This window comes from Trichosurus vulpecula, chromosome 3 (genome assembly GCF_011100635.1).
Source record: "Trichosurus vulpecula isolate mTriVul1 chromosome 3, mTriVul1.pri, whole genome shotgun sequence".
Classification (NCBI taxonomy): Eukaryota; Metazoa; Chordata; class Mammalia; order Diprotodontia; family Phalangeridae; genus Trichosurus; species Trichosurus vulpecula.
Window position 1 is genome coordinate 36,039,023 of NC_050575.1, and position 12,294 is coordinate 36,051,316.

The following is a 12,294-nucleotide window of genomic DNA, read 5'->3' on the forward strand; positions in this document are numbered from 1 at the left end:
TGTCAATTTAGGAAATCAATATTTTAAAAATAATAAAATATTAGTGTTTGTAGCTACTGAAGATGATTTTCTCCTCAGGAAAACAAAAGTCCATTTTCCATTTTAGAAGATATTCAGTTTTAATTTTTATTTCTTTTTGATAAGTTTATATTCTCTTATGATCTTGCTGTATTCTGTATATTTCACACATGGAAATTCAGATAAATTCTTTTTGCCTTCCAGTCCATTGCTGATGGCTTTAAAGAGGCTGTACGGTATGTTCTCCCACGCCTTTTGCTAGTGCCAGTTTACCATTGTTCACACTACTTTGAATTATTAGAGGTAAGTATAAAAGCTTATATAAATAAAGTTTTTCCTTATTTTTTAAGTTTGAAAATTGATCTTCTAAATTATATCATTACTGTGAACATTATCATGATTTTTGTTTGAACAAAACAAATTGAACAAAAATGTCTTAAGCAAATGACTTCCAGGGAGCTCAGGGCAAATTATGTACTTCTTTATTTGGGTTTATGTTATTTCTTTAAAGATAAGTATTGAAAAGTTTATTTTGAAAAGGTTTTTTTTTTTTGAGACTGTGTCTCCCTGTTTTGCTCAGCCTCGAGGTAGAGCCACTATTCATGGGCTCAAAGCTGCAACTGATCTACGTGGGAGCTTTGACCTGCTACATTTAAAATGAGGGCTGGTTCATCCCTCCTTAAGTTGACTAGTTGTGCCTTATTCCTGGGGACTACCTGAGGTGCCATATTTTAGTGTAGACCCCTGAAGCCCCACTGCAGCTCAGAACTTCTGAGCTCAAGCAGTCTATTAGCCTCAGCCTCCCCAATGTCCCTCCACTCCAGCATAAAAGTTTATTCTCATCTTAGACTTAGTAGTATTGAAGCTGAAGTGTCATCTGACTAGTTGAACATTTTTCATACTAATTTTCTGCTCCAACTCATGTTTAAAGATACAGTGATCCATAACTTTGTTGATATGACTGCTTCCTCTATTGGTTCAAATAACAACTCCTCTATACTGTAGTAAACACTCTCAGAGTTTCTGTGGCCAAAATTGGGGTGTCAAGGTGGTGCCATGGACTGTCTCCATCTGCATCTGAGCGCACTGGTAGTCAAAATGGTGGTTTGGTTTGACTTACCTGGCATGTATTGCCTCATATCTCTTCCTCAGGGTGCCTTGCTGCTGAACTAGGCTAAACAAGGATTTATTAAGTCCTTACTATGTGTCCTGTGTTAAGTGCTAGGGATAAGAAAGGTAAAAATGTTCCTTGGCACCAAGGAACTCATGTTTTAAAGGGAGGAAAGGAAATAGTTTGCAAACAACAGAGTTTATAAAAGATATATGTAGGGTAGATTAGAAATAATCTCAGAAGGAAAGCACTAGAGTTAAGGAGACATGGGAAAGACCTTTTGCAGAGGTAAGCTAAGGCTGGAAGGAGGCCAAGGAAATAAGGAGGGAGAACATTCTTGATATGGGAACAGTTAATGAAAATGTACTGATTTGGTGTATGGAGCTTCACGTATGAGGAACAGCAAAGAGGCAAGTGCTTCTGAATCATAGAGTACATGGAGGGAAGTAAAGTATAAGAAAACTGGAAAGGTAAGAAGGGAGGAGGTTATGAAGGGCTTTAAAAGCCGAACAGTGAATCTTAAGTTTAATTCTGGAGGTATAATTCACTGGAGTATAATTCAGTACGAGGACTTATGTGTTCATATCCCTTCTTTAGGAAGCTAACTTTAGCAGCTAAGGAGAGGATGGACTGAACTGAGGAGATACTTGAGGCTGGCAGACTAACCAGAAGACTCCTGCAATAGTCTAGGTGTGAGGGCCTGTACCTAGGTGGCAGCAGTATCAGAGAAGACAAAGGGGACACATACAAGAGATGCGGCAAAGGTAGAATCCACAGGACTTAGGACTAGATTAGATATCAGGGTGAGAGTGAGTGCTTAGCACTTAGTAGTCGATCTTTATTTTTAGTAGATTTTTACTGATGTCTTTTCCTTTTTACATTATGTAGATTCTCCCCTGTATTCTTACCTATTCCCAGAGAGCCATCTCTTATAACAAAGATTTTCTTCAATTGGCAAAACCAATATATGACAATATATTTAGTGTTGCATATCTGCGAGACTCCCCCTCTCCTCCAGCTTTTTAATGGAACAAGGGGAGATATCTTTTCATATCTTGTCTTTGGGATAAAGTTTGAACTTTATAATTTTATAGTATTCAGTTTTGATTATTTTATTTGTGTTGTTCATTCCATTAACATTACAGTAGTTGTATATATTGTTTCCTTATTTTGCTTACTTCACTTTGTTTCTTTGTATTTATTACATTCATCATTTCTCATAGCCAGTAATATTGCATTACATTCACGTACCACAATTTGTCTGGTCATTCCTAAATCTCCTTTGTTTCCAGTTATTTGCTACCACATTAGTGCTTATTATGATGGTGCTTAATATGGACTTTATGGTGTTGGTTATCAAAGATATTAGAACTGACATGTAGTCATCTGCAGAAAGAGCCATTCCAGTTTGTTTTGAAACAGAACTAAATACATTTCTTGTTTGGTATGCTTTGTCTCTTGCATTGACAATAACTAGTAAAAATGAATTAATATTGTTTTGTATTTTCTGACACCTTTATTTAAAAACAAAAACAGCACAGCTTTGTTCTTGTGCAAAGTAATATGAAATCTGTCCCACAGTTAGTCTTTTCTCCTGATTTTGAATATGAAATATATTTGTCATAGTTGGGTTCAAGAAACAGGGATTGTAGAAAAGTTGTCTTGCAATAAGTACCTTTTGTGTACATAATTTTTTCTGTTTTCTCTGAAAAGGGGACTGAACTTTGTAGTAAAAATGACAATAAAAATGAATAACTGGCACTTGAAACCCAAAATAGATAAGGAGATAATAAAGAGTAGCACTTAGCTACCTTGATAAATTCAAGTCATTGAAGCTACATCCTTGGGTTCTGAAAGAACAGATGGACGTGGTTGTTGTGCCACTGTCAGTGATATTTGAAAGTTCTTGGAAAACTAAGAGAGTTATCATCAGATTGGAGAAGAGAAATTGTTCCAGTTTTCCAAAAGAAAAAGAAAAGTCTGAAACTACAACTTAGTGAACTTGACTTTGATTCTTGGGAAAATTCTGAAACAGATTATTAAAGAGGTGATTAGCCAACATCTAGAAGGGGAAACAATAATTACAAAGAGCCAGCCTGGCTTTGTTAAGAACGGGTCATACCAGACTAACTTCATTTCCTTTTTTGATATGATTACTAAACTAATATATGGGAAGAGGGAGAGAATGCTGTGGTTAGGGTTTACCTGGATTTTGGTAATGCTTTTGATAAGGTATGTCCTATTCTTGCAGAGAATCATAGTCTTATGTACTAAATTAAGGACTGGCAATTCCAGCCCACTGCTGTGCTGCCTACATTTATATGACCAGCAAGCTAAGAATGGTACTATATTTCTAAATAAGGTTTTATTGTATTTGAAAATGTAAAAACCATTCTGCCATACAAAAACAGGCAAAGGGCTAGATCTGGCCCACAGGCCATAATATGCCAACCGTGGATGAAATGATAATAAAATCAGATGGCTTCACAATTGATTGGATGAACAGACTCACAGAGTGCCTGTTAATGTTTTGTGGCAGGTCTCCACTGGAAGGCCTTAGGAATCTGTGCTTAGCCTTGTGCTGTTTAACACTTTTATCAGTGAATCAGATAAAGGCATAAATTATATGCTCCTCTGGTTTGGAGACAATGTAAAGCTGGGAGGGATAGCTAATACAGTATAAGATAAGTCAGAGTCACGGATAGAAAGTAGCTGTTCTGAAGAAGATCCTTGGGGTTTTAGTGGACTGCAAGCTTAATGTAAGTCAGCAATGTGGTGTGACAGCCAAAAAAAGGTAATGAAATTTGGGGCCGTGTTCAGAGATGAATGGATTCCGGGAATAAGAAGGTAATGATCCATCTGCACTCTGCCCTTGTCAGACTTCGTTAGGAATATTGTGATTATGTGCAATTGATGAGCTGCACAGTGTTCAGATGAGGGCAGCCAGGGTAATGAAAGACCTTGAGTCTGTGTCATCTAAGAATCAGTTAAAGGAACTGGGTATGTTTAGTCTGGAGAAAAGGAAACTCGGGGATAGCACAGCTGTTTTCGAGTATTTGAAGGATTGTCATGTAAAGGAGAGACTAGACTTGTTCCATTTGGTCCCAGAGGGCAGAATTAGGAACAGGGAGTAGAAGTTGCAAAAAGGTAAGTTTAGGCTTGATGTCAAGAAAAACTTCCTAATGACTAGAGCTATCCAAGACTGGATGGGTTCCTCTCTTTGGAAGTCTTTAAAGTGAAGGCTGGATGACTACTTGTCAGGTTTGTTATTTTGAGTTTCCTTTTGTGTATGACTTAGGCTAGATGGCTCCTGAGGTTCCTTCCAACTCTTAAATTTTGTTATTGTGTATATTCTGTTCTTTTGTGGTTTAAAAAAATCTCTTTGGTTTGTTGATAGTTTTTTCTTTCGTCTTTGTTTTTTTACATTATTGCTATTCTTAAAGTTGAGGGTAAAAAACCAAAATACAAATTTTAGTTTGGGTTTTCCAATTTTTCTTAGCAATTGCAAGAATGCAGCGAAGAGCAAGAAGACAGAGAATGTTTGAAACAAGCTATTACTGCTCTTCTGAATTTCCGATGTAGCATGGAACGGATTTGCAACAAGCATTCACCTAGACGGCGACCTGCGTGAGTTTAGATTATAACAAGCATGAGGGATCCATAAACTATACTTGGATTTAATTTCTAGATTTCTGACCAAGTATGATTAGTAATGATAGTTTTTTTTGTTTCAATTCTGATACTAATCATGTATCATTTCCTCAGGGGGTGGTACATATATCCAGCAGTTTTGAAAATCAGAGTGTCGTTGTTGAGAATTAAATGCATTGGCATGGTTTATGTTTTTAAACTAACTTTACATGTCTTTGACAGGTACTGAAAATGATTTAAATATTTGCCTTTAAATTGTTCTTGAAAATCTACATTTTTATTCTGTAGGGTATATGTTACAATTTTCTGTAGCTGATGCGTAAGAAACTTAGTATTCTTTTTCAATTATGGCATTAGGTATATAATGCACAATAGGTGATTTTTCTTATCTCACAAGTAAGGAATCTGAGACATAGTGGAAATGACTTGTTGGACTTACCTATGAGTCAATGAAATAATTGAAAGGTAATATTGTATTTCATTTTGTTTGGTAAATTGAATTAATGTGAATTGATAATGTGTAAGTTTTGTAACTTGGTATGAGCTCTTATAGTATTCATTTTATATTTGTTTTGATTATGATTTAACGGTAACTGCAAAGACTTTTTTTTGGTCGTGTTTTATAGGGATCCTGTTTGTCGATTTTATAATCGTCCAATGCGGAGCAAGCACCTGGCCATAAAAAAAATGAATGAAATTCAAAAAAATATTGATGGATGGGAAGGCAAAGATATTGGCCAGTGTTGTAATGAATTTATAATGGAAGGCCCATTGATGAGAATAGGAGCTAAGCATGAACGTCACATTTTTCTTTTCGATGGCTTAATGATTAGCTGTAAAACTAATCATGGACAGTCCCGGATTCCAGGTTATAGCAGTGCAGAATACAGATTGAAAGAAAAATTTATCATGAGGAAAATACAAATCTGTGATAAAGATGACACTTTTGAATACAAGCATGCCTTTGAGTTGATTTCCAAAGATGAAAATAGCATTATATTTGCTGCTAAGTCCACTGAAGAGAAAAATAATTGGATGGCAGCCTTGATTTCTCTTCAGTATCGTAGTACACTAGATCGAATGCTAGATTCAGTGTTATTAAAGGAAGAAAATGAACAACCACTGAGGTTGCCAAGTCCAGAAGTGTATCGCTTTGTTGTGAAAGACTCTGAAGAAAACATTGTTTTTGAAGACAATTTGCAAAGTGGAATCCCTATCATTAAAGGAGGAACTGTAGTGAAATTAATTGAAAGGCTCACCTACCACATGTATGCAGGTATGTGTCTATATTTATAGGGGGAAAGGGAAGGACAGTTGTCATCTGTTTAGCTGGAGCAGCTAGATGGTGCAGTGGATAGAGTGCCAGGCCTGGAGTCATGGAGATTCATCTTCTGTGAATTCAAATCTGACCTCAGACATTTACTAGCTCTGTGACTGTGGCCAAGTCACTTACCCCTGTTTGCCTCAGTTTCCTCATCTGGAAAATGAGCTGGAAAAGGAAGTGGCAAACCACTCCAGTATCTTTGCCAAGAAAACCCCAGATGGGTCACAGAGTCAGACAGGACTGAAACAGCTGAGCACTATGCAATGCACTGAATATACAAAACCAAAATAAAACGGTTTCTGATCTCAAGCACCTTATATTCTATTAGGGGAAACATATACCACATATATAAACAATATATAAAATATATGAAAAATAAATACAAGGTAATTTTGGATAGGGAGGTACTGGCAGCCAAAGGATTGTGAAAGGCATCTTGTGGTGTTTGAACTGAACTTTGAAAGAGCTAGGGCTTCCAAGAAGGGAAATTGAGTGAGGGAGTGCATGAGTCTGTGAGGTATGAAAAGGTAGGTTTACTACAGGGCATTTAGGTGGTGCAGTGGTTAGAGTGCTGAGCCTGAAGTCAGGAAGACTAATTTTTCTGAGTTTAATTCTGGCCTCAGACACTTACTAGTTGTGTGACCCTGGGCATATCACTTAATCCTGTTTGCCTCAGTTCCTCATCAGTAAAATGAGCTAGAGAAGGAAATGGTAAACCACTCTAGTATCTTTGCCAAGAAAACCCCAAATGGGATTACAAAGAGTTGGCCACAACTAGACAACAACTAAGCAATAACAGCAAAGATAGGTTGGATTCAGGCTGTAATGAGCTTTAAATGCCAAGAAGATTTTTTTTGCATTTTATCCTGTATTTAGCCACTGGAGTTTATTGAATAAGACAGGGACATGATCAGACATACTTTAGGAATGTCACTTTGGATTCAGAAGATAAATCTAAAAGGAGAAAGACTTGAGAAAGGAAGGCGTTACAATAGTGTAGGAAAGAGGTGATAAAGGCCTGAGCTAGGAGGCCACATGAATGTGGCCTGTATAGCTCTTCCCTTTCTTGGTCAAACTTCTAGAAGAAGCTGTCTTTACTGACTGCCTCTTCTTCCTCTCCTCTTACTCCTCAATCCTTTGTGGTGTGGCTTCTCATAGCACTAGTTAAATGATTCCCTCCAGAATTACCAATGATTTCTTAATTTCCATACTTGATGGTCTTTTCTCAGGCCTCATTCTTCTCAACCTGTTTACCACTCTTGACCACTCCCTTCCTGGATACTCTCTCCTCTCGAGTTTTCATGATACAATTCTCTTCTGGTTTTCTTTCTACCTGTCTGATCACACCTCTCTGCCCTCACTGTTGGTGTTCCCCAAGGTTCTGTCCTAGGCCCCTTATTCATCTCTCTGTCTCTTTTTTGGTGAACTCATTAGCTTCATTACTCTCTCTCTATCAAGATCTGTATATCCAGCCCCACTCTTGCTTCTGAGCTTCATTCCCACATCGCCAGCTGCCCACTGGACATTTCATACCAGAGTCATTCAAATTCAATTTATCCTCCCCTCTTTCAAAATTTTCCAGTTTCTGTGGAAGAGACTGGCAACCTTCTTGTCTCTCAGGTTTGTAATGTTGCTATCACCCTGGACCCCTCATTTTCTCTCACTCCACAACATCTTTCACATCCATCTTTTCTCAACTCCTACAGTTTCCACCTTAGTTCAGGCCTCATCATCTCTCATCTGTGTTTTTCCAATCTCCTAATTGATCTCCCTGCCTCAAGTCTCTCCTACATCCTTCACAGTTGCCAAAGTAATTATACGCAGGCACAGATTTGACTGTGTTATCTCCCTATTTGATAAAACTGGAATTTTCTATTACCTCCAGAATCAATATGAATTCCTGTTTAGTTTTTAAAGCCGCAACTTATCTTTCCAGCCTCATTCTACATCATTCTCCCTCCCATACTCTGCAGTCCAGCTAAACTGGCCTTTTCTATGTTCTTTACACATGATACTCTATCTCTCATCATCATGCCTTAGCACCACTGTCATCCATTTCTTTAAATGTACTTCTGCTTTGTAGAATTTCTCTTATTTCAGTATCTAGTTCATGTACCCCTTTCTACACGAAGCATTTCCTAAGTCCTTCATTGGCTGGCACCCCCTCTCTCAGATTATGTTGTATTTAACTACTTTGAATCCTCTTTATACAAATTATTCTGTTCATTCTTAAATATGTCTTTATTGTTTCTCCCATTACAACGAAAGTTCCTTGTGACTAGTGATTGTTTCATTCATTTTCTTTTTCTCCCCGGTGCCCAGCACGGTGCCTGGTCCTTAGTGAGTGCTTAATAAATACCTGTTTATTGGTTGATTGGAGAGAAAGATACTGATCAGAAATACTATGGAGGCTAAAATCTGTAAGACTTGGCAACTGACTTGATATGTCGAATAGGGGTGAGTGAGGACTACTTTGAACTCCATAGAAATAGGGAAGTTCAAAAGAGGGAAAGACTTGGGGTAAAAGATAATGTGTTCTCTTTGGACATACTGAATTTCAGGTGCCTATGGGACATCCATTTGGAAATGTCTCATAGGCAGTTTGTGTTAAAATTGTATCTTGGTCTGGTCTCCCTGACTACCTTCCCCCCCTTTCTAGTCAGTATATTAAATAAATTTATAAGAGCCAGTAGAAAGTAGCAATAACAGGAAGTAAGATTGCAAAGGGGCACCTAGAAGTCACATACAAACCATCCCAAGGATCAAAAGACCTTAATTTATATTAACCAAAAATTACATCCTGGTAATATGTGCTGAATCAGGGAAAGCTACTTAAGCTTTGCTGTCAAGGCCTTTTGGTCCTATGATGTATAAATCGGACAAGTTCTGGACATCCACAGTAAGACCAGTAGAACACCAGTTGTTACTGATAACTTTAAGATGATGTGGATATGTTACCTTTAAAGTTTTGCCAAAAATTTTTGAGATAATTTGGATATATTAATGAATTAATCCCAAGGTGGCACAGGTAAAAGTTAATCTGTTACCCTCTAAAACCTCACAAAAATTAGACTTATTCCCTCCCCTCCCCTTACCCCCAGGCATTCTTCCATTTCCATTGGGTCCCTGTTGCTGAGTACTCCTAACTCCATGGTTACATAATTGATCCTCTGTGCCTTTCGCATTCCCCACCCTATTCCCCACACTGCAAGCCTTCCTTCACTACCCCATCCCCTCTCCTCATACCATCTGCCTCTGTTTCCCTTTTTGCCACTTCTCTCTCTATTTATTGTGCCATTTACCCCTACACCCTCTGTGTCTAATAGAGTGTGATCACTTCCCTGTTTCCTGCTTCCGTCATGGTCTTTCCTGACAGGTACCCAGAGAAGCAGGTATGCCTGTTCCATTTCATAAATTAACAATTGCTTCATTGTTGATGATTAGGGAATGGAGCTCAGGAGAGGGACCAAGACTAGATACACAGCTTGTTGAAGGAATTGGGAATGTTTAGCCTAGAGAAGAAGACTTAGGTATGGCATCATAGCTGTCTTGGGAACAATGGATGAAAGTTACAAAAAGGCAAGTTTTTACATGAGGAAGAACTTTAACCTTAAAGCTTTCAGTCCTTTAAGGGAAGCTTGGACTAGAGGCCATCCATTAGGCCATGTCGTGTCACCTCTAAATTTAACATGTGGAAAGTTCCAGACCTAAATATTGTCAGAGAAACTGAAGAGTCTACCAGCATATTTCTGTGACATGACGTGCACAGTTAGTTACTCCATCAGTCGATGCAGGATCTTTGTCAGTGTAGACACTCGTAGAGAAAGATCCTCAGTGAAGCGAAGCAGTAGGGAAGAGTGCTAGACTTGGAGCCAGGAAGACCTGAGTTCAAATCCCACCTCAGATACTTATTAGTTGTGTGACCCAGGGCAAGTCACATAACCTCTCAGCCTCAGTTTCCTTATCTGTAAAATGGGGATAATAATAGCACTGGCCTTACAGAATTGTTGGTGAGGATTAAATAAGATTTGTACAGTGCTTTGCAAACTTGAAAATGCTGTATAAATGCAAGCCATTATTATTGTTATAGTATTTTTTTAGATAGTAAATTTAGAGCTAGAAGGAAGAGTCTAGTCCCCTTAATTTACAGATGAGGAAACTCAGGGAGGCCCAGGGTCACACATCTAGTGGATATCTGAGGCAGGATTTAAACCCAGGTTTTAGGGGCTGGCATTGACTCGACTGGTCATTTGGTAACCAGCTATCAGCAAAAAGATGGTTACTTGACCATAGTATGAAATGGATATTCCACAAGGATATAGTACTTAGCTTACTTTTCAGAGTGGTAGGGTGTGGTTACTCTGATGGCCTTGGGACATCTACCAAATCTGAAGGACCCCACCTTCTTACCTATTGGCCTTTATGTGTGCCCTCCATGAGGGCCACTGGGAAGCTGTGTCAAACAGCAAGCAGCTTAAACCTTAGCTCCCTGGTCTAGTCAAATCTTGGGGACAGCTCCCTTGCATTTTATTTTTTCCCCATTTATTTATTTATTTTAAAATTTTTAACCAGTTACATATAAAAACAATTTTTAATGTTCGCTTTTAAAACTTTGACTTCCAAATTCTCTGACTTCTCCCTCCCCACTCCTCATTGAGAAAGCAAGCAATTTGTTATAGGTTATACATGTGTAGTCATGCAAAACATATCCATGATAGTCATGTTGTAAAAGAAAACATGGAAAAAAAAACAACTCAAGAAAAATAAAGAAAAAATTTTAAATAGTATGCTAAAATCTGTATTCAAACACCATTATTTCTTTCTCTGGGGATTGATAGTGTTTTTCATCCTAAGTCCTTCAGAGTTGTCTTGGACCATTGTATTTCTGAGAATAGCTAAGTCATTCATAGCTGATCATCTTACAATAATGCTGTTACTTTGTATACAGTATATTTCACTATGCATCATGTCACGCAAGTCATTTCAGGTTTCTCTGAGAGTATCCTGCTTATCATTTTTTATAGTACAACAGTATTCCATCATAATCTCATACCATAACTTGTTCAGCCACTCCCCAGTTGATGGGCATCCCCTTAATTTCTAATTTTTTGCCCCCAGAAATGAACTGCTATAAATAGTTTTGTACGTAGAGGTCCTTTTCCTTTTTTTTTTAATCTCTTTTGGGATACAGACCTAGTACTGGTATTGATAGGTCAAAAGGTATGCATGGTTTTATAGCCCTTTGTGCATAGTTCCAAATTACTGTATAGTATGGTTGAATCAGTTCACAACTCCACCAACAGTGCATTAATGCCTCATTTCCCCCACATCCCTTCCGACATTTGTTATTTATCTTTTCTGCCCTATTAGCCAATCTAATAGGTATGAGGTAGTATCTCAGAATTGTTTTAATTTACGTTTCTTCAATCAATAGTGAGTTAGAGTATTTTTTCATGTGGGTATATATAGCCTTGATTACTTTACCTGAAAACTGATCATATCTTTTGATCATTCTCAATTGGTGAATGGCTCTTATTTTTTAAAATTTGACTTAGTTCTCTATATGTTTGAGAAATGAGGCTTTTTTTTCTTTTTTTAATTTTTTAAATTTTTTAAAAATTTATTTATTTAATATATTTAGTTCTCAGCATTAATTTTCACAAGAGTTTGAATTACAAATTTTCTCCCCATTTCTACCCTCCCCCCCACTCCAAGATGGTGTATATTCTGGTTGCCCTGTTCCCCAGTCAGCCCTCCCCTCTGTCACCCCACTCCCCTCCCATCCCCTTTTCCCTTCCTTTCTTGTAGGGCAAGATAAATTTCTACGCCCCGTTGCCTGTGTATCTTATTTGCTAGTTGCATGCAAAAAATTTTTTTTTTGTTTTTGAACATCGGTTTTTAAAACTTTTGAGTTCCAAATTCTCTCCCCTCTTCCCTTCCCACCCCGCCCCCCAAGAAGTCAAGCAATTCAACATAGGCCACATGTGTATCATTATGTATAACCCTTCCGCAATACTCATGTTGTGAAAGACTCACTATATTTTGCTCCTTCCCAACCCATCCCCCTTTATTGAATTTTCTCCCTTGACCCTGTCCCCTTTCGAAAGTGTTAGTTTTTGATTACCTCCACCCCCATCTACCCTCCCCTCCATCATCCCCACTTTTTTTTTATCTTCTTCCCTCTTCTTTC

The 12,294-nt window shown here is 37.9% G+C and overlaps 1 protein-coding gene across 1 annotated transcript in view; it reads left to right on the top strand.

The window, feature by feature from the left end:
* Positions 1-12,294, top strand: part of SOS2 (SOS Ras/Rho guanine nucleotide exchange factor 2) — a 117,724-nt gene that overhangs the window by 56,241 nt on the left and 49,189 nt on the right. The window contains exons 8-10 of the mRNA XM_036749484.1: positions 223-321; positions 4,629-4,756; positions 5,407-6,056. Of these exons, the coding sequence (XP_036605379.1) occupies positions 223-321; positions 4,629-4,756; positions 5,407-6,056 (877 nt within the window). The remainder of the gene's footprint in view (positions 1-222; positions 322-4,628; positions 4,757-5,406; positions 6,057-12,294) is intronic.